Below are 23953 nucleotides of genomic sequence, written 5' to 3'. Positions count from 1 at the left end.
AGTTAACACGTTTTATTCTTTATATAGTCCTTCAATGTTCACGAATTTCAGGTCCAAATATCTGCACTGCTATTTTTCCCTTGACCGCTTTCTCTTCGGCAGCAAGTTAAATACCTTCAGAGGATGTACGAGTTCAAGAAACCCAGAAGACTCCTTTTCCCTTCCCACCAAGCAATGAGCTCTGCAGCTGGTCCTTTTTCACTCTGGGAGCCAGCCTGACGCCGCACGAAGCACACCACACTGCCCATCAGACCACAGCTCCATCCCTGGATCTTGCGTCTTCCTTCCTCTTGCTTTTGAGGACAGGAAAAATGGCATACACATACCTAATCGTTTTCCTCTGTAAATGGAAGTGGAAGAATGCTGCAACGCTCTAATTCAGACCCAGGTACTGCTGCTGGAGCCAGCCACCAGGAAGCTGGCAGAGCAGGGGAGCTCCACCATCCCCCTCTCTTCTTCCTCCCAAGGACTTTTCCACCTACATCTGCTAACATGAAGACAAAATCATGACTGTGCTAGCACCATGAGCTTATGCAGTGTTCTCAAACACTGCCAAAAAGCCTACTGTTTTAAATGCAAACACAGAGCTGTACGATCCTAACCCTATAGTCTCTCCAGACATCTTTACTGCTGTCTTTTTGTCAAGGTATCAGAACAAAGCTCAACGTCAAATTAATCTGCTGAGACAGCTAAAGGAAATTACAAGAACATCAGATTTTCAGTTACCAGCCAGGCAGTATCACAGTGTTTCCATACATAGGATGCACAGCACAATCCCGTCAGATCCAGGGTTTCCAACAGGAATTTCTCCTTCAAGTAGGTCTTATCAATTCCTAAAAACATGGCAAAAATGGAACACACTTTTAAGTCTTTGTTTCAGCAGAGCAAGCAAGAAATACTGCTTCCAATCCATGCTGACCTATGCATATACAACGACAACTGTTGTTCCAGAGTGATTGCACAAGCTGCAACAGTCTTCCATCATGAAAGGTTTGGCCAAGACTGCACATACAGAGGTTTTAGTGGTTTATTTTATTTCTTAGAAAGAGGGTTTATAGTCTGTCTTTTCTTGAAGGAAAAATCCAGGAAGTTCTACTCCATGTTGGTGATCCACAATGTGTAAATGAAAGGATAAGTGTAGAAGAATAAAAGAAAGAAAACAGCAAAATGTTTACCTGAAGAAGCCATAGTAAAGAACTGATGAATTGGGAATTAGAGTGCAATCTGGATTGCAGTCTTTTCTTCCTTTTCCTTTTCCTTTTCCTTTTCCTTTTCCTTTTCCTTTTCCTTTTCCTTTTCCTTCCCTTCCCTTTCTCTTTCCCTTTCCTTTCTTCTTTTCTTTTCCTTTCTTCTCTTTTCTTCTCTTTTTTCTTTTCGATTAAGGAATACAAAGACAAGATAATTTTTTAAGGACAAAATTTTTTTTAAAAAAAATCAGCAAGTCTAATCAGCAGTTACTACACCAAATTCTCATCTTAAGGATAATATCTCCAAGTGTTTTGTTTAAGGGTTAAAACTTTTTTGCATGTTAATATTCCCCTCACAAGGTGTATCCAGAACAGAATATTGAGAAAGTATTTTGCACAGTTCAGTTTTGTGAAAAACTCCTGGCTTAGACTTTTGTGCCTCCACTGCACCAAATAAATTCCATCTCCAGGGATGTCCAAGGAACATCGGAAAAGAAGGAAGTGAAGGAACCCAGGAGCACAAAATCAAGCTGATTCTGTATGTATGAAAAAGGGCATTAAACATTGGAGAAATCATATTGCCCACTAGACAGTGAAGATCAGATTTCTACATCTCAATCCTCAAATTGTATGCAGCATACTTTGCATTGGGATGATACATTCTCAGTATAATTTGGTTAGCCCACTTCCATTCTGTATTTTAAAGATGTCCTGTTCTTGTTTTAAAGTACTTGATGGTACAAAATGGAACAAGGACCCTTGAGATTTCCCTGTTTGAAGTGCCAGTATCCCATTATTTTAATATAAGGTTATCAATAAGCTTGAATTGCAAGTTTGGGTTTTATGGGTGCTTCACATGGTTTGTGGTAAAGGGGGAAAAAAAAAGTGGCTCTAAACACTGAAGATGAGTTTTAAGAAATGGAGGAACTTCTGGTTGTTGTATTTGCACTCTGTGGAGACTCTTCCTCTCTCATTTTCAAAGAGTCTTAGGAGACCAAAACCTGAGGGAATGTTAATTTGTGACATAGTCTTCTAATCTTTCCAGTTTTCTGAGGCATCCAGCCCCTTCTTTGCTGAGAAGCCCAAAGTCTACAGTGCATTCCTCAGAGGGTAGCCCTGCCTCCCACAGAAGAAAGCCTGTGCGCTATGAATCAGACACGTGGTCAACTCCTTCATCCTCTAAACCCAAAGCCAGATGCTTTCCAGTTACAATTCCAGTGGGCAGGAAAAAAAAAATGGGAAGTAGGTGGACTAAATAGGCAACAATATACATGGAGCAAGCTGGTGATGCTACGACATTCAATGACTGCTTTTGAACTGAACATAAGTGTGTTTGTCTAGCAAATATTCAGCACAGGCCAGTAGTTTACTTTTGCTGGCATAGAGGAAAACAGCTCAGCTGCATTTAACTGGAATCCCAAAATATCAATACGTCTCTCTAAAGAAATGCAGAGTAGCAAGATGTACAGAAAACAATTTCCAGTTACTAAATTCCATTTGTGTACGACCACCTGCTGATAAAATCTGGAAGTCTCAAAACTAAGAAAACCTCCTTGACCCTAATGGTCAATGAGCATCTTGTCTACAAGTGTAATTGCTGGGCTTTCATTAACTTATTAACGTAATGCAATCAACAGTCATGAAGGCAAAACAGAAATGAACAGAAAAACCTTGCTGTGTTGGTACACTTCTAACAGCTCTCTCATGCAGACACACAGCTTTGATTTGTGACTCCGCAAACTGAACACAGTTGCTGCTAGCAGGTGAACAAAAGCATTAATGAGAAATGGGAACTTGAGAGAGCATAAGATAGAGCTGCTTCTCCCAACTGCTACAGGGATCAGAGCCTAAGAAATCAGAGGAATGGTGAAAAGAACACCACTGACCATATGAAAAAAAAGAAAAAAAATACAACTCCCACAGTTGCCACTCTACAGAGTTACAAAATATTTTATTAGTTCTAACATCGATTTCATCAATCCAACCCACAGAGACAGAGCTTTAAAGTTCTTCACAAAAATATTCAATCTACGGGGTTTTAGATAGATCTTGGTAGAACCTCCATATATATCCACTACAGGAAGAAACCTTCCCCCTACACCCTAATCGTATAAATAGATATGACAAAATGACATGAGCTTATGAGGATTCAATGAAAATTCTGTACATTTTATGTAGAAAACAAGAACAAAGACAAATAATGGAAGAAACCAAGACCTTTGAGGGAAAAAAATGGTTGAAATCTTCACACTTCTATGCATAAAACAGATCTCCAGCTGAGATAAGGAAGCTTCCCTTATGTGCTGAAACTCTATTAATCAACACTTTAATGATGACAGTCAATGATCAAATTGACTGCTATAAACACTACTTGTCTGATTGGCTAAAAGCAGACCCCACACTTCACAGCTGTAAACATCTTGGACTGGAGCAGATTAAACCCCGTGTATTCAATAGAACTCTATGTGCTGCCATGAGTAACTTAGAATCACAGAGTCAGAAAAGGAGTTCCCACGCAAAATGTGAGTTATATCTAAAACATTTTTTTTAATCAATAGCAGCTGTATATCACATTGGTAAGTTATAAAAACATTTTTTTAACCCATTAATTTTTAACCAACATTTAAAAATTTATAATTTAATGAAAGACATAATTTCTTCAATTCATTTTCTGTATCTGTAATTTTGAAACAAACCTCCCATGTCTAAAGAATTACTGCTAGGTCTGATTTTGCAAGTTGTCTGTGTGCTGAAAATCCACACAATATTGAAGTAAGCTATGCAGTCTGGGACACAGCTGCACGCTTAGATTCACGTATATCTAAACAGCTTTACCCAGAGTTGTTGCCTTATTTCTTTACAAAAGATGAGAAAATCAACTTCTTGCAAAATCAGACCTAAGCATGCTTAGAAACTCAGTAAGTGCCTTGAGCAACTAAAATTGCCACAACATTTAACATATAGTATTGTCAAACATGTGCAATCTGTATGCATCTAGGTTGTTATTTGTGCAAAAATATGCAGACCTTTTCTGCCTCAATGTGCAAATCCACACCGTCTTCAGTGAGGGGTCTGTTGTAGCCAGTTAGGGGCAGAACTGGCCTACATACACCCTCTTGGTACTTAAAAGAGGGGGAGAAATACTAACTAGCATCTGTTAAAAGGCACAACTGCAAAATGTTTTAGTAGAAAAATAAACATTTTAAGTTATTGGCAGATAACATTAGTGCAATTATTTTGACTGCCTTACTTTCTTTCACACAGTAGATTAAAAAATACATTGTCACTCGTGAAAAGAACCTAAGACACTTCAGAAACAGTTACATAGCTGCCAAATAAAGGGAGGTGAAGAGGAGCAGGTTCTGAGACATGATATAACCACAGTACTTACTTTACGTAGTTCTCCATAATTAGTGCCATTTAACGCTCTAGAAACACAAAATTTATTGCTTTTAAACTAATTACTGTCCTTCTCATATAAAAATATATCACTTAAACAATTTTCAAAAGGCTGACTAGAAAGAGAACATTTTCATATTCAGCTATATACTAGACGACATCTGGATCAGCTTCTTTCTTTGAAGAACCATTTTTGGTATTCTGAATCGGTACACGGTCGTAATACTGGTGCTGGATTACCATTGTAGGAGTTTGACTCTGCTTGTAAGCACTTCTGGGTTTGCATATGAAACAAAGTACCATCCTACAAAAGAGAGAAATAATTTTTGCTTTTCAAGTCTTCAAAATTGAAAACATATCACTACAAAAGTAACAAAATATTCATAGTAAAATAATGCTCATATCCTTCTCATGGGGTTATGCAGCAAAACCAAAATGCTTGAGAAACTTTATCAAAAGACCTAACTTTTAAACTTATTTTGTGACCTGACACTTAAGTTTGTAAAGGATATGCTTTCTCAGCTCACTTTCATTCCGTTTTGTTACTGCATCACAATGTGGACGGAGAAAACCACAGCCAAATAGGTGTGTTACTTAAGTTCAGCAACTTACTCCACATGTTGCAAGTAAAATTTAGTTACTGTTAGTTAGTTAGTTGCCTATTCCAGATATATTTTTGGGAAAAAAAACTGCCATTTCTTTACAGGGTATATTTGTAGTGGAAAAAGCAAAAAGTTCTAAGTGTGCCTCTTGCCTTCAAATCTCTATCCAATCAGCTGGATTCGCTCGAGAGTAGCACAGCTGCCTATAAGGCGTAAGGCCTGGCCGGCCTCTACAGTCATGTTCCCAAAGAACATTATTTGAGGCTTCAGGCCTTCCTATTACAGGAATCTTCAAAACCGTTTTATCTCCATCCCACGCAGCTCACTCAAATCTGGGAGCCCTGTCAACCAAGATACTGAGTTGCAATAAGGTGGTATAACCAATTGTGGAGAACAGCTCTGCTGCAAGAGCCTTTCCTTGGCCCAGGTGACATCGGCACGCCTAACTATTTTCAGAGCCCCTGATGGCCAACACTCTGCTTCTGAGTGTAAGCTTCAGTCCTTTGAAAGTCTGCTCTTCAGTCCTCAGGAATGTTGCACTAATGGCACCTTGCTCCACAGCCTGCAAGGGCCAGTGATGTACACTTGCTCACGGGTTTGCTTGCAGACTTAGGTGCTGAATGACTTTCTGGTTTCCTTTGTGACAATTCACATTTCTGAGTGGACTAATCAATATCTGCCTCACTTGCTTTTGATGCGGTGCCAGGAAGAACTTAATTCTGGCCAGGCAGCTGGGGAGGCTGTTCCAATCTCTGATGATGGCTACATCCCTGCTACTTGTTTAAGGACTGCTCTTCTAGTGTCTGACACATCTCCACACAAAGCAGGAGATATGCAGTACTGGTACCTGGCCTATCACCCTCCTTGAAACATGGGGACCAGTGATTTTGATTTAATGCAGCACAAGAAGAAGAATCAGTAGAGCAGTAGATTCAAGTCACACAGAGGAACAATGTGGTCATGAGAAAGAAAGAAAGGATTTGGCACCTGAAACTTAAGGAATTACTTTAAACGTGAATGGTTAAGAATGCAGTGGAACCAGATGTATTCCAAACCTGTGTTTCCTCAGTTATTTCTCTGAAGTGACCGAAGTTTATTTATAATTTGTCATCTTAGGAATTAATATATATGAACTTGAAAAATTTCATGAAGTCAGTGTTAAAAATGAAATGCTGTCGATAAAGGCAGCCTCTTAAATAGTTTTACTCAATGAGCTTCACTCTGGACTAGATTCAGTGAAGAGACAGTAATTTTCATGTTTTTCTTTTGAATTTACTCTGTCTCCTATCACTAGTGGAAGTATCAAGGCAAGAATTTGTCAGCTGTGGTGCCTGTAGAATTTAGATGCATTATGTAGAAACATTATGTAAATATACCATTTTGATATATTACATGACCTTTTCCCTTAGCCGAATAATAACACCCCAGTAGCTGACCAAGGCCATCATTTTTCATGCAATTTATTTTCTCTGAGGCATTCAGGAACTCCTTCAGAGATTAAAACCTACTAACACAAGGTTTTCTAAGATCGCATGTTATGTTTTTTTAATATACTCCATACTTCTCAGCATTTCTCCTCCTTGGGAATAGGCATTTAAGTTGAAGATGGGAGAGGCTGATTTGCTGAGTCCACACAGCCAGTAGGATGTGTCCCATGGAGGGGCAGGAGAAGAGCAGAAGGTAGATACCTTTGATGATTTGATGGGGCATCAAATTACACAACTGTGCATTATGTTGCAGAAAAGCTCAGAGAGGACTTCTGATGCTCAGGGAGAGTGTCTGGAGGAGATTGCTGGCAGAGGAGAAGCAGCAGCTTCTTAAAAACAAGAGTTTAAAGCAATGGTGATAATGTGAAGTATCAGGGATATATGGAGGTAAAAATACTGGGAAATAAAAGTTAATGAAAGGAGAGCAAAAGTTGGCCATCTCTAAGACTGCCTGGGGAAGGGGTATGGAAGTTCCCTTGAAGTTACGAATGGGTGCTTTCCTTCCTCTTGTCTTTCTGTTCTTTCCAGCTGGAATATTCTTCATGTGCACACTGCTGCTACCCTGTTCTGTGTTTACATATTAAAAGCCAAGAGAGTCACGCCTATTTAAATACAACCCCACTCCAAATATAGGAGTATTTGTGGCTTTCAGAATGTGAAAGCGGTTAAGAGAAAACAAAACAATTATCTCCTTCCCCCCAGAAAATCAGCAGTTTTTCTCCCAGCTCTCCCACGCCAAAAAACAAACCCAAAGCATGCCAAACAGCCACTCTTACCTCTCTGAAAGCAAACTTCTGGTTTTCAGGAACATTATGAATATTTTCTTGACACAAGTTCATTGTCAAATAGTCAGTCCCTGCAATAACTGCTGCACAGGCTTCAGGCTGTCGAGTGTTGTAGCGTATTTCATTATGGGATGTGTACTCAAAAAACTACAAATGCAAGAGAAGAAACAGAGGGTAGCAGTAATTTCATATGTACACAAGGAAGTATTTATAGGGAAGAGATACTAAGATACTATACTTAAGTCCACATATTAAAGTTGGTGTTGTGGAGAGAAAATCTGCCAAATATATTCAAAGAGCCTTAACTGCTGCTATTTGCTTACTATTTTACAGAAAATCAATCTCACCACAGCACTGGTGGTGGTAGAACTTAAAAGTGTATCAAAATGCTGAATTAATGCACTGGAAAACAGATGTTCCAACATTAAAGAACTTAAAACATTTGACTGTAATATTCAACTTTCACATCTTAGACCACCTTTAAAAAAGAGTACAGAAACCAGTTTTTAGCCTGATATTATAACTTCTTAATTCAGCTGTCACTAAACAACGTTTCTCTTAATTAAGAAGCTTCTCAATGAATAGTTCAAATGCAATTTGGTCAAGGTTCATGTCCACTTACAAAACAACTCAGGATGCACAGCGACGAGCATTTTATTACATGACATTTTAAGACATTATTCAGAGCAAATCAGCTACAGCTGCTTTTACACATGAGCAGAACTCTATTAAAGACAATTTACGGGCTTTGCTTGTTGTCCAATATTCTGTAGAGATATTCTGAGCATACTCTAAAACATTGTCTTCCGGAGCAATTATGGTTGAAGCCTTCCTTAATTTTTTATTTTATTTTTATCATGGACATTTGCCAAATTTTGGACTTGATTAAAGAGAATGGCAGAATATGAGAGCTGTTTGTATTTAGTGTGCTTATAAATAATGTAGACAACTATAGTGCACGGATGTGTGTTTAGAACAGATTTAAATTATACTCAGTGGGGTAGACAAGGATTTTATGCGCATCAGAAAATGGCTTGTTACCAATAGTATAGCTGCATTAGTGGAAAGCAGTAAAAGGATGAGGAAGAGAAGGAATCCTCTTTTGTTGTGTTTCACCCCTGAAGAGATTATAAAACAGTGTGAAGGGAGCTATACCGATTCAGAAACATTGTATATACTTGTGCTTATTACCAGGAGACCACTCTTAACAACTACTAGCTAATTAGCCATGAAAGAGAAACTAAAAATGGACTTTAAATGTAAGTAGGACTGCGTGATTACCAAATCTGCAAGCATATAGTTGCAGGTACCAGAGCTCTGATCTAAGCTAAACTGGTGGTAGCTTTTTCATGAATGAAACCTCTGGAGGAATTTGCCAAAGTAGCAGTTGCAGCTGTACATAAGCAAATGCTGCCCACTGCTTGCAGAGCTTCACGGCTGTTTTTGAGAGCAGTGATGTAAATGATCCCCCTGAATTAACATTTTCACCATCATTCAACTGTAGGAAGTAGCAAATGAAAGCATTTTGAGAAAGCAACTTCAAGCTTGAAATCTACTTCTTGACAGAGCATTCAAGAGACTCTGATTTCCCCTAGAAACATATTGCTAGGATCTACTCTTATGAGGTAGGCTACCTTACAACATTTGCTCTCTGCTAGAAATGTCTCATCAACAACACAAGTAAAACATGGTAACGTTGGCCCAGTGGTTTACCTTCTACTCCAACAAGCTGGTGCTCCCTATCCTTTAAGTGTTAGCTCATGAGTTTGGTATTTGATGATGAAGCTCTTGCTTCTTCACGCACCACAATAATCTGTGAGGTACTCATTTTAAACCTATGACTTGTGAATAAAGGAAAAGCTTCACAGCTGTTTGCTGTGTCTGGATGGACACTGCAGATCAGCATGCTTTCTGCTGTTGCTTTTACAAGGCCCCATTTAGAGCCCTCCTCAGTAGTGGATTTATAAAATATAGCAACACTTAGTAACATTTTGCTCTGAATATCAGCGGAAGCTTGCAAGCTACTCATGGTTCCAGATATATCAAGAGAGAATGGTGCAGCTACTAGATCAGAGCACTTCTTACTACTGAGATCTTTCCTCAGTGGCCTCTCAAGGACTTCTATCAGATTTTGGTGGAGAAGAGCTAATAAAATGGTTAATTTCTGGATAACATTAAGGATTGAGGCCATATTATTAACAGCCAAGCACTCGCATCTCCCTGCCCAATGATAATACAGTCCCAGTGCCTCACCACCCTCACAGTGAAGAATTTCTTCCTTATATCTAATATAAACCTACAGCTTTTAATTTAAAACTGTTACCCTTTGCCCTGAGGCCTCATTTGATGAGGCCTTTTACCCAGTGCCTGCCATTTCTGGGAAATCTAGGGGGACGTGTCGTGGCTGCATAAGAGCACAGTGGTGAAAGGATGGTGGCTGCCTCACCAGACTCTGGAACAGTCTCAGCCCTCTCTGTGCCTGGCTACCTACTGCTCATCTGTGCACTGTCAGATGCTTGCACTTGACAGGCACTTTATGGGCAAAAGAACCAGCAGTGACGTTACCAAGTGTGATCCCCTCCTTCCCAGAAAGCCAGGGGCTTTACTAAGCTCTTTGCTTGCCTCTGTCCATTTGCCTCAAATGGGAATAGCAGGGGAGTACTGTCAGGCATAGTAGGCTGAGTGGTCACCAATCTTCTTCCTATGTCTGGCAGACTTCCTACAGCATGCACTCATCCCTCTGTCCTGCTTCCCAACCATACCAAGAATGGCAATGGGCTTTACTGGTCTTGAATTTCAAAGACCAAGTCAATGTTCACTAGTGTTAAATTGTACCAAGATGCTTCTGGAGAATAACTTTCCTGAGCTGTACTCTGGAGAATAAACTTCACCCCCATACACCATGAGGCAAGTGTGAATGTCCAGCAGTGAGTACTGACCAAGGAAGAAAGTAGTTAACTGTGGAACAAACACTGCAATTGGAGGAAGGAATAAGGAGAAGACTAGATTAGAAAAAATAGGAGCTAGATGGGAAAAGGAAAGACACGTGACAAAGAGTAAAACAAGACCTAGTGTGAGGACTAACTGGTGGGAGAAACTGAGGGGACAAACAGAGCAAGGAAGTCAGAGAAAGACTGGGAGCCAGCCAGTGTGGAACAGAAAGCACTAAAGCACTGAGTGGAGAAACTGGAGCCAAGATACGGGGCATGAAGGAGACTGAAGTGAAGCTTTCTTATAAGGGTTTGCTGCTAAAGCTGTACAAGGTAAAGACTGGAGTGACAAGAGCAGACTGGAGGAGAACAAGCAGAAGAGCTTGAGATTAGGATGGCAGATCCACCTCCAAGGAGAAGACAGAAGCTACCCATTGTCAGAAAATATCTGCAAAACTCTGAAGTGAAGTGCCCTGCTCTCCTCAGTGTTGATACGACCGGAGGATGACCAATCTCTTGCCTTCATCAGTTCCATCAGGTTAAAGTGGTGGATGTAGGTGTGGAATATTTGAGCAGAGCTAAGGAATTCACAAGACCAAGAGCAGCCTGTTGTCTTTTAAGAATGACCATCTATAGGGCGTGGGAAGTCAAGGAATGAAGGGAAGTATTCTGTGAGCCAGAAAAAGGAGGTGCAAATTCAGGAATCCTGACTTCATCTCACCTGTGCATCTACGTCTTGTTTTACTTTAGCCTCCTTCTGTTCCCACACCCACAGTTCTTCCTGCTGCCCACCTTTTGTCACACAACTGCTACTTCCACCCCTACTCATGACCCCCATTTGCCTGCTCCCAGGTTAAGTCTCCCTATACCTTTCCACCAAACCAGTCTCCAGTGAACCTGCTTCCTTTGCTCTAACTCTTCAGAGCTCCTAACTGCTACTTCTGTCATACATGCCGTGCCTGCCACTTGCTGTCCTACCTGCGTCCCAGATTTCTTCTGCCCTGTCTCGCCCTGGTCCTCTTTCCCAGGCTCCAGTCAGCACTTCCTCGATTTTTTCGCAATTTCACTAATACTGTTTTGCTCATTGTTTTATCCTTCCCTCTGCAGACTTTCCAATTCTCTTGTATCATCTCTTATTTTCATTTGCAGGTTTACACTGCCGTCAGGTACCTTTTGCATTCCTCCTTCCTCCTGCTCCCTGGATGCCAGCAGAGGGAGCAGCAACTGCATAACTCAAGACCATCATTGTTCTCAGTCTGCTGCCTGCATCACAGGAAATTGGATGCATTGCACTAGTGCATCAGCAGAGATGTGAGAACATCAAAAATCCAGTTATGTGATATCTTCACAGAGAATTCACAGTTGATCTTTAGGTGCTTCATAAGCAACTCTGAAAATGTCACCTCATAAGAATGCTTTTCTTATGAACTGTACTATTTTTTTGTTTTTACCTTCTACCCTATGTCTTTATTTATTTTTTTGGAGGGTGAGGAGGGAGAACGGAAGGGGTAAAATTAAAATCTACCTTTTGTTCAAAGAAATACAAAAAGACTCAACTCCTCTCTTTTCTGTTATTCTTAATGCAAGAAGAAAAAAAAATCTATAAATGACTTAGCATGTGAGCAGGTAATCCCCTAAATTAAGACACCTCCCAGTCTACGAAAGCAATAAACACCTCCTGATAAGGAAGTGGCTTAAGTAGGTTATCTGACTATTAATTCATTTTCTGTGTAGATGTAGAGACATATGCTCAGCTTGGACAGAGAGCAGAACCAAGGTAGTAAAACGGGTTGGTGTGGTGTGCCTTCGAGTACTTGATCCACATCTGTCATTACTGATACACTTTGGCTTTTATAATACACAATTCTCTTCCTGCTCTTCCCTTCATCTTTAAGTCCAGGACAAAAACTTTATGAAAGTTAAAACAAACTATAGAAACTAATAAACAATATTAAATAGTAAGGCAATAAATGTGCTGTCAAAAACAAATCGTCCTCAGCTAGGATCTGAAACCCTGCACTCAGACTGTTGTTTATTTTTATTTCCTAACTTAAAATGCAATTCATATTACTATCTTCCTCCACAAGACAGATTTGCTTTTCAGCACTCAAGGTTTTTTTTTTTCCTTTTTTTAAAGCAGAGTTCAGAAAGAAAGCTAATAAACTGTTTATGTAACATATCCATTGTCCTTTTCTAAACTTATTTTTCCTTTCTGAGACAAATGTTTGGATTCATTTCCTAAAAACACAGTTAAACCACTCAAACTATCACATAGTTATGTAGGCTCTTGCTGAAAGTAAGTACAAGGGCTGCTCCGAAAGTAATGGCTCCTATTTTTTTTTTTTTAATGTTGGCCCATGACAGCAGAGGCAGAAGCTGGTGATATGGCAGTAGAGGCTGAACTTTCCCATCAATATCCCACTACATTTTGCTTCCGTGTGACAGATGTGTAATTATGCTCTTTGTATCTATTGTAGTTTCCACAGAAATAAAAAGGAGGCATATTGGAGTGACCTATGTACACATATCACCACTCCTCCCTTTTAGAAGCATGCTAGATAATCTAATTTGGGTTTGAAGCAAAAAAATCCAACAAGCATATGTTATATGCCACATGTCAAACACCAAATCCCAATTTCAAAAGATGGCTACTCAGGGCCATGAAAAACAGCCAGTGTAGATTGACACTTTTACTGCGGCATTATGTGGAAAGCTTTACGGGTATCTCGCTAACCTCTGTTACACAGTTTCAGACTGTACGTAGAAAAATACTAGGAAGCATTTTCAACTTCATTATAAAAACAAGAAAGCAAAAACTAAAGCATTAGGAAGGATCTCTGCTCTCAAGGTTTTTATAGCCTTAGCCCTGGAGGATGCTTCTGCAGATCAGAGTACTGGAGACCATGCTGTTCTGAATCTCTTGTGCAGTTAGACAAGAACAAAGAGGAAATAGGACAATGACACAGGCAGGCAAAATTAGGTGAAGTTTCCAATGTCACTAAGGGCTTCGGCAATGCGGACTCTCAGAAGAGCTGGCATGCCCACAACCAGTTGCAGACGAATGAACACTGGCCTGTAAGCCACACAGCTTCACGGTTGTCCTATTAACCCCTCCTAATGAGCTCTGCATAGTGGCATGATTAAGAGGATCATGAATTCCCTGGTCTGAGTAGATACATCTTTAGAACTATAAAAATCTGACCTCGGGATATATCAAAATTAATAGCAGCCAGAGGGAGAATCAAAATTAGATCTAAGATCATCTCACTATGGCAGTACACTCTTTCAGCCCTATTGCAATGTTTTTTTACCATACTTTTCATGTTAAAACCACAACATTAGTCAAAATGAACATAAAAACAATGAACCTTACCTGATTTTGTCCCATGCCATGACATGGGTATAGTATGACCCTGTATCCAGTTATTTCATGTTCATTTGCAGGGTTATAATCAAAGCAGAAGTTGGCCATTCCTCTATTCTTTAGCTAATCAGAACAAAAGAATATGTTAGAGTAAGGAAAATACACCATAGTCATTTTACATCCATACTGCTAGGCTGTAGGGTTTATAACCTGGAGCTGCTTCCCAGGAATCGGAATGGATCAAATGGATCCAGTGGCAACATCTCTTTCAGACTAAAGTGAAATAAAACTGAGAGGATTGTCCTGACTTTGGTCATTGAACCAGTCAGACATGAAGGCTTCCCCTAGGAACTGCAGAACATTCCAGGGCGTTTGCAAGTGAAGTGGGCAGGAGCCACCTTCCTATCAAGGTATGCTGAATTTGAGCAAGCCTGCAACTCATGCAGAACAGAACTCTGCCATGTCTTTCATTTCCACTCCTGTGGGGTCTACCCCTTCAATTTTCTAATGAAAGGAAGGTTACATCGTTTTTTCAGTTTTTCAAATGAGAGATGTAAAAAGGATTTGTTCTCAAAAGAACTCCAGTACCCTCTTGAGGTTGAACAGGCAGTCAGATTTTAAGACCAGAAATCATAAAAACAGGTTAAGATTTGTCAGAGACACTAGATATGACATTAAATGTTCTTTACTACTAGAGATGATCTTTGACACAATAGGCACATAATTTTTAGATTCAGTGTTAAAATATTACGCTAGCTGATTTCAGAAAATCAGGCTAATTTGCATTTAAGTATTCAGGAGTCAAAGGTAACTGAAATTAAGTGGAACAATGCCATAACAATTATTGAATCCTAGTATTACCCACTTAACCAAATTTAAAAACACATGGAGCAAAACAAGTTCTGTAAACACACGTTCAACCTGAATGCCCCCATTACTGGGTGTAATTATATCACAGACAAAAAAAGAATAAGCAGAGCAAATCTCAGAAGAGTTACTTCTGCAGGGTGCAATTTTGCTTCTCTTCACCAGTAGCCATAATTATAACCTCAGTTCTCAACATAGAGAAAAAACAGACAATTGAAAAGCAAAAGGTTAAAAGCAACCAAACCCCTCAAGATTCAAACCTACCAAAGAACAAACCACAGAAATAAAATTAAATACTTGTGCTCCACATGTATTTTATTTTCCCCAACATCTTCTTTTATTACTACCTGATGCCTGCGTTCTGCTGCTTTGCACCTGCTCCTGCTGTTAGGCAGCCAGTTCTCAGCATATCTCATGCTTTGGATGTGAGCCCAAGACAGGGGGAACACACTGGGGGCTGGGGAGGACCACGGTGCTGCCATGGCCTGCGGCTTCTCACAGGGCTGTGGCTGTTGTGCTTGATAGAGCAGCTCCAAAATCCCACCATCACAACCTGAGTAGCACCTCTGAAGTGACACACACATACAAGTGCAAGAGGAGGGAAACGGGGACAGTGTGGGACAGGGGGTCCTCGTGTGATGGGCTGAAGACTCTTCCTCCTCCTCCCAACCTCTGTGGGGAGGAGGGTCATGAAGTGAACACGTTACAGGCAGAAAAAGAAGCATGAGGATGCAGCAGGCTAGACAGCTCTGCACTGAACAATCTTTATGCCCCCCGCATATCCCTCCCCCTGGTCTTCCACCTGTGCTGGCAAAGCTATTAATAGGGATACATTTGCCAAATTTATACATTTAGGACTGAAGGTCCTGTGTTTTAATTTCTCTCTAAACAAGTTACTGCTATGCATTTGGTGTAATTTTTCATTAAAGGATATACCAACATCCAAATTTGGCACATTTCAAAATTCATTCTTATTTTTAGCATCCACGTGTACTAGAAGTGAAATAAATCCTCTGGCTATTCTTTCTACAGACAGTGCTCCTTGGTTTGAAGGGAATACACAACTACTGCACTCCTAAGCTGTCAAAAGAAGATGGTTTATTTACCTTTATAACACCAGAGAAGAACTACATTTAAAACAAAGAAGCAAAACAAAAACAGGAAAGAAAACACTTTTACAGATGATTTTTAACACACACCACAAGACAAAGCGATAATCTTCTGATGTTTTTATATTCTCTGATAAAAAATAAGTCAACTTAAAGTCCTACCCCACTTAAAAATTAGAATTGTTATCTCTAAAATTATAAATCAGTTTCTGTTGTTGTCAGTGGCTGTCCTCAGGATCAGAGGGTTTCTCATTAGTATTTTTAGCAATGTATGACTTTGCTTGACAGTCTACTGACTCCGGGAGGAAGATGATCGTAGCAAAGGACTTATCCTTGGTGCCCTTCCAGACAACCCGAAGCCTTCACTATCACTCCAAGCGTGTGCCCTTCACTGTCATTCCCTGGCATTTGCTCTAGCAAGTACCTTTTGTGGCTTATAATTTCAAATAACCTATTTTAAAATGCCATGCACCACCAGAACTATTGCAACAAGGGCAAAGAATGCTCTCTCCTATGCATGTTACACAATGCTCAATTACGGAAAACAAAAGTAGCATAAAAGACTACTAACTTAAGCTCGGCTTCAGATGTTTAAAACTCAGCCTGTTTTCCTATAATACTACTACACATGCTCTCTCATTTTCTTTTTTCAGCCATAAAAAACTTGTGAAATGTGCAGTAATATTCCTACACATGCATTGTCAATAATTCATCTTGGTTCTTTTAGCTTGTTTTATCAGACATGGGTAGATGTTTTTTCATACTTTTTATAAGGAAGCCTAATACACGTTGAAGATGAAGGCAGATTGTAAATAGGAAGCATATAAGTGACCTGATCTGACATGTCAAAGGTCTGAAAAGAATTAGATTTTCAAATCTGGTAACACCACCATTTATGCAAGGAAAAATCAGTCCTCTGTTCCAAGGCAGAAAAAGTCAGAGTTTGTGAAAGTAATATTTTTCTCCTCTTAAAGAGGACAGTCTAAGTTCCTCTTACATACAATAGTTCTATCAAAATAATAATCATCCATTCTTTGCTGAAGTTATCTTTGTTCCAATATCCACTGTAAACAAGTCATGCAATAAGAACAATATTTTCTCTGTGACTTACCTTAATTCTTTTGCACAATGCTGCATTAGAGAAACAGAAGCAAAAGAAATGTTGATCACCGGGCTATTAAAACACATAGTTCAGTTCTAAGAAGTTCTGCTCACGCAGTACTACTGGCTATGCCTTTCTTTCACCTTTGTCTCCTACTGAAACATTGCAGGTTTACTCCACAGTGCCATTTAGTTACCATTCCGTTTGGAAGCTGAGACAGGTAATAAACAGCAACTGCTGAGATATTCAGCTCAGACCTTTACCTTTCAGTGCTTGGAGAAATGTACTCTGTTGTTTACTAATATCTGAGCACTTGCATATAACTACAGCAATGCAGCTGGCATTCTGTAAATAATTCTTTGCATTTTTCTTTTAAAGATATACACATTTTGTATAACTGTAAACCCTGCATCAACAACAGATTTTTGACATTAAAACTTCATAGTATTAGTTGATAAACACAGCCAGTGGAGCACAGCCAACCTTTCTTTTCATCCACAGAATAGAAAAAAATCCTCTTTGTTCCTCCACTGTGACATGGATATTGATGCATTAGTGGTATGGGCAGATTATAGCCTGGGACAAGGTAAGACATGAAACTGTAGCAAGCCAACAGCTTCACTGTACTGACTAAACATAAGCTTTTACCTCAAAGGCAATCCCAGCAGTCACAGGGAACAATTTTAGTGAGTGCCTGCTATTTTCATATCATCTTTTTTAAAGGAAAAAAAGAAAAAAGTGAATAGTATCCTCAGAATTCTGTTAACTCTTTAACTGCAACGCTGAAAGGAGTACACAACACCAGAACACTGATGACTAAGACTCTCTGAATGAATCAATTACATGACACTGTTGTTGCAATTCAGCTGCTCACCCCAACAAGCCCGGAACTTTACTGCACCATTCCAGCACTGGAACTTATATGGAAAACTCTGACTTAAGTTAAAAAAAATAACGAACAAGAGCAGAATTAATATTGATGGTACCCTTTCTCAAAGTATGACCGTTCAGAGTAGTGAGTGAAATATGCATTGTGGTATTCCAGAATTATTTCCACTAAATTCTTTTGGAATAAAGTGCACTCATTTTACTAACAGGCATCTTATAAGAACACAATCATGGCTCAAGCAAAAATACTCAAAAATCTGTATGTTTAAATAAAGTTCTAGGCTAATATTTTTTGACAACCAATCTCAGCAGAAATGGTAAATATTTATTTAGGTTTCAAGAGAAAAATGTTAGCATAAGGGTCTAATTGTCAGAGCATGTCACTGAGTTCTACTCAACAATTCTTGCATTTATTTCAATATCTGGTGCCTGACCTATGGGTAATCTTAGAAAGATTTTCAATTTCAGTATAAAGAATTTCAGGGGAGGGAGAAATCCCCATATCCCTTTGCAATCTCTTTGAACAATTAATAACCTCACACTAGGCAGAGCTATTAACAAAGCCAACACGTTTAAACAGTCTTTTTGGGAACCAAAAAAGCACTGTGCAAATAACACAGGAGTAAAGAACATGATCTTGATCAATGATTCAGTGAAGTTAACAGATGGGGCTCAATATCCACAAATCAGTTGAATCAGTAGGTGTCATTTTTGCACTGTCACCTTCTTCGAGTGTAACTGTACTTTAATCACATTTTAAATTCTTCCTGCCAGAAAACGGTGTATTCTCATTATACTCACAACCAGATGACAGCATTTAAGAATTGTTTTTCAAGAAATATATAGAGCACACCTAAATTACACTGTTGATACCTCCAGCAGCTCTGAACAAGAATTATTTTTTCCAGGCATTGTCAACTCTTTTCTTGAGGATAACACACGCAGTTGATCTTGAAAAGACCTGCACCAATCTCCTCTCAGGAACAAAGGAATGTTATCACTACAACTTTGTTTTGGTGGCTGAAGGGTGGGGGAATAGGGAAGGATAAGGCTACTGAAATGCTTCTGGAAGGTAAGTTTTGTAACACCTCATTGCTTCTACTGTCTTTGGTCTTATCAGTTAACAATCCAGCACAAAACAACAAAACATGAACTACTGTTGTCCCTGTTTAGGGCGCTGGACAGTGCTTGATACTACCTCTCATGTCAGTGATCACACAGAGATACCAATTCAAGTGCAAGTTCAAAGACAAGCAGAGGAGAGTGGCAGCTCTTTCAGAGGCTCTTTAGGGCTTCGCTGATCGATGCTTACCCAGAGGAAAATGCAGTGTTTCCATGTTAGGAACTTTCTTGTTCAACAAGTAACACATGGAAGACTGGGAAGACGTGTTTCCTATGTGTTTTTTTATGCCACAAAGAGTCTTTTTTTTTTTCTCTCTTCCGAAAGAAGAACAGCACAGAGTGAGTAGCTGAAGCGCAAATGACAGTAAACCAAGACTGTTGTGACACTGGCTGGATGCGATGAAGTGGTGTTGGAATGCAGCTTAGCTAGATTTGCAGAGTGACTGAGTTACAGCTGAAGTATTTAAAAGTCAAGATGGCATTTATAATCGGGAAGGTATTTTATACATCTTTATCAGGCAGAAAGGTACAGCCCTGTCCTCCTGACATGGCAAGCAGCAGATATATGCCATTTTTCAGAGGAAGCAGGTATCTGCTTCATCATCTCCAACTTTATCCTTTCCAAATGAGATTACAGTAACATGATATACATGAAGGTATAGTTTATATTTATTTCTAAGCTGCAAATAGCATTGAAAGTTGTCATCTGTTAGAAGAGCAAAAGAGGATTCGTACTGTGCCAATGACAACTGTTTCTGAACCAGCAATGTTTAAAAGTGTCCTCCAGACTAAAAATTAGCTTGTTGGTTTTGACACAGAGAATTCTGTATTATCTGGGAGCACATAGTAGAAGCACTCTTTCCTGTCATCAGGGCATCAATTTTAATTATATAAAATTTGCAAATACACATTTCAATACACACTGTTTCTATTTTCAAGTTGACAACTAAAAATCAGAAAACTTCAGTGGTTTCTTTTTTTATTATTCAACTTTTTAAGAAATTAAAAGGTCATCCTTTGCTTGCATGTATTACACTCTCAAGATGTCATTTGGAAGGTGTAGCTCATGGCAACATTACCTGCTCTCACAACCCGTCGTGGGGGATAAATAGTATCCCCTTGTGTAAAGATTCTGATTGGAACCACATTTTGAAGTCTACCAATTCTAACTAAGTTCTATCAAAACCCCATGCTGTTTTTGGCACAAAAATAGCTTTGGAGTGAGCTAATAGGAGAGCAAAGGGAACTGCAAGGAGGCCCCTTTGCAGCAACCACGTACCATGCCAAAGAAGCCTGGTCTGTCCTCGGGTACATGTAGCTCTGGGTACACATTCTCCAGGAACCACTTGAAGTCCTTACATTTCAGTTTCTCTCGAAGGAGTCTCCTCTCCGTCACATCTCCATATGGTTCCTAAAAAATAAATAAATAAATAAAAATAAAGATTAAAAACACAGAACAGATGCTCTCTTTTAAATTATCTGTTTACATTATTAGGAACCATATGCTGAAGTGATTAGTAGGACTTTTAACCAGAAAAAATTCCCATGTTTGGGCTCCGGACTTGATTTTATTAGCCTTACATTTGTTAATTGTTGACAAAAAAAAAAAGATTGGAATGGTGCACATAGAATTTTAAAATATTGTAGAAGTCAGTCTGTCTGAGAAAACCCCAGAAAATCCACATGTGGGTACGCCCTTGAATACAATTTGCTGGACTAAGAAAGTATAGTGGAAAATCTACTTCTTCCAGCTAGGTAAGTGAAAATCTCAAAAGCAGTGACTGAATCTTGAGAATTTAAAATTGTTCCACCATCCATTTGCAGATTACTTATAAAGAAGTTTTTTCTATGTAACTGATGAAATTTGTAAAATCTGCCAACGTTTCCTTTGAACTTCAGTTTTGGGGCTGAGGAATACGAAATCTTAAATCTCCAGAGAAAAACGTTCAGTGCAGACCTTTTCCTGCCTACAGATGGGAGCGTAGTTCACATCTTTTCATGTCTGTCTTCAAAATCTATCTTTATATTGACTGGGGACTTCAGACACTCAGGCATGATGTACTGCTCACAGTCCCCAGACTCTTGCAGGTCACCTGACACGCTCTTTATCACTCCAAAAATATATTTGCTTTTCTCAAAACTGTGGAAATATAACTGAAAACACAAAATGGATGTAAAACAGAGGTGAAGATGCCTGCTTGAATAAACAAACAGCATGACACATTAGCTCCAAGGTCTGAACATTAATCTTAAAGCGAAACTACGGAACCAAATTCCACAGCCTTAGCATCAATCATTTTTCCATTACGGTGTGGAACTGAGCAGTTGGGTTAGATGAAGTAAAAGTTTTTAAACTCAGCTGCTGAAGCCAGTGATGCACAAAATATTACGGAAACCACAAGGCATTGGCAGCAGCCTTGATACATGCAAAAAAACGCAAGAGTCTCAGCTTAAATCCACTGTGCTACAAGCAAGCCAATATGCAAAGCTTATGTTACTAGCATGCAAATAACCTTTAAAGTTAAAGTTCTGTCATTACAGGCATCAGCCACCCGGACTTTACAAGAAAATCTGCCAGCATGTATTTCTGAGTCCTCTTTGCATAAAACACAAGCTGAATCATGCCAGTGTTGCCTGTGAACTCACAATGTCTCCGGATACACAAAACCATACTTCTCTCAAAGTCAGACTCCAACAATAAAACCTAAATGGATTTTATGACGTTAAAGTACAACAATTATTACTAAAATATGGACTATAATAACCTAATTGCCTAGTTGAAGCCAAAGTAACACAAGACAAAAGCTAACAAAATTCAGTTTCCCCAGTCTCCTTCAGGACTTCTTCGAAAAATATGGTGATTTGAAGAGTATTTTTTTAACAAGCATGTCTATTGGGATATGGGACATTTGCACACATCAGGAACTCACTGTCTAGTCTCTTTGTTCTGGTCAGGTGTAGTCAGAGGTGAGTATCCAACAGCCTGTGCTGCACAGCATGTTACTGCCTTCCAGTCTACAGGCCCCTCCATACAAACATAACCAAACTATCAATTTGCCACACTTCTTTACTGTTCTGACCTACTCAAATTTCACAGTAGGTATCTTCTGAAATATTTTGCTAACAAATGATCTTATATTATCTTCCTCATTTAAACTTTGAAAACAAACAAACAAACAGTTACTTCAAACATCCTAATAGGAACATTTTAATCCCAGATTTTCATCACTTCAGTCTTTCCAATACTGATTTTTAAATTTTTGTTTACTTACATCCTGCAGCAGTAAATCAAACTTGGAAAAAGCAAATTTGTCTTACATCAATACAAAGTTTTACAATTAACAAAAGATAAGTGGTCTTGTGAAAGACTATTACCAAGCTGGTCACATAAAAATCTACTGTCCACTGAACTGTGTAGACTAAAATTTATTAATTGTGTTTCTGGTCTGTAATTTTTTTATTGATCGAATCCTCTATCATCTACTTCATAGAAGCATACACTTCAGGTTAAACAGTTCCTCCTTACTTGAGCTACCATGCTTAACTTAATTCTTTCATTCATTCATCTATTATTGTCACAAGTTTAACCTTCTCAACTTACAGAATTTCTGATTTTCCAAAGAATTTAAAAACTGTATACACATTTATTTTCTGATTGGGAAAATGTTTTAGAAAAAGTAAGAAATAAATCTTTCACATTAAACATTAGTTAAATTAACAGCTAATTCACTGAAAACAAATTCAATTCTAATTCCATGAACAAGGGACTCAACTCACCAGGCGAGCGTGTGGGTTTCGATGGTAATAAAGTTCTTTATATTCATCCATCCACACTTCAGCTGCACGTACGCTGTTTGCCAGAGCTTTAGACCGTGAGTAGGGAGCTTGTTTGGGGAAAACGTGGCCTACATGAGAGCAAGGGTGGATCTCAAGACTTCCTCCACACTGCCATATCTGAACAAAGAATTTCCATTGTGCATTGTTAATTCCAGTCTTTGCAAGCAGAAGGATACATATCTTTGCAAGGGTAATACTTTCCTCAAGAATATCACAGTATATTATAAGCAATGCGTACAATAATTTTGTCTCTCATCTGGTGAATAAAGCAGATTAACTTACTTCATCATGAACTCAGAGAAAATCACTGGGACTAAGAAGAACACAGCCCCACTGCTGGTTTTATCAAGTGTATTTTCTCTGAAGGCACAATAAGAAATTGTCCACAGTACTTCTGCAGGTATAAATGTTGTCTACAAGTCAAGTTATATAAGCAAGAGACATATTTCTAGGTGAAATTTATCATACAAAAAGCCTTCTTGATAGTTATCAGAAACTGAATCTTGCTTTGCCCATATTCTACTGGCAAGTTGACTCGACACAGCTTGTAAAATAATTACTTGTGGTTCCATTTCTATATTCACCATTTCAGAATACAGATATGGGTGTTCACATTTATAAAATGTGACTAATCTTTAACAGGAGATTGGAAAAAGGAACCCAAGATTCAACACATAAAAAAGTAAACAAAGAAATTCTGTAACTGACTCTCAGTGTCTAACCAATATCAGTGGAAAAAAAATCCTTCTATTTAAATCAGTGTTTCTACTTGCATTTGAGGAAAGTACTTGAGCTTGTATGTGGAGCTGTGCCCTCATCCTCAGGCCTTTGGCTGCCTAGGCCAGGAAATGAATGTCTGTGGAGGGAAAGCCCCCAAGTGAGCACTCAGCAGGGAATGAGTCTCAGCACAGAATTCTATAATTACACTCCTCTCCCCAGAAAACTGTGGCCACTATTGCTTAACAGACCTTTTACAGTCCATCCCCACCAGTCATTCCAATCCCAAGCTTAGTATAATGAAAGCAGAGCACAGCCCAATGTTTGCCATTTAACACCATGCATGAGCATGATGCAGCAGGCCTCCTGTTTCAGAACGGTGCCAGAAACAAGGCTCCTGAAATTTAGTCAGGTGGGAGGAAAGGGAACACACGCTGCACTTGGACAATCTTGAGGCTATCACCAGTAGCTCTGACAGATTTTCCAAATAAGCTTTTTTCCAGCTGAAAATCCAGGGAATTAATTCTGCTCACTTAACCATCCGTTCATAGGTGGCT

General features: G+C 39.1%; 1 protein-coding gene across 2 annotated transcripts in view; it reads right to left on the bottom strand.

The window, feature by feature from the left end:
- GALNT12 (polypeptide N-acetylgalactosaminyltransferase 12) overlaps positions 3111-23953 on the bottom strand; it is a 45438-nt gene continuing 24595 nt past the window's right edge. The window contains exons 6-10 of one of the 2 annotated variants that reach the window (XM_021387060.1): positions 22620-22796; positions 20122-20253; positions 13764-13877; positions 7452-7607; positions 3111-4890 (exon numbers count right to left, since the gene is read on the bottom strand). In XM_021387060.1, the coding sequence (XP_021242735.1) occupies positions 4753-4890; positions 7452-7607; positions 13764-13877; positions 20122-20253; positions 22620-22796 (717 nt within the window). In that variant the 3' untranslated portion in view covers positions 3111-4752. The other variant, XM_021387061.1, reaches the window with a different exon arrangement.

This window comes from Numida meleagris, chromosome 2 (assembly GCF_002078875.1).
Source record: "Numida meleagris isolate 19003 breed g44 Domestic line chromosome 2, NumMel1.0, whole genome shotgun sequence".
NCBI classification, from domain to species: Eukaryota; Metazoa; Chordata; class Aves; order Galliformes; family Numididae; genus Numida; species Numida meleagris.
This window is presented reverse-complemented; position numbering and strand designations above follow the sequence as displayed.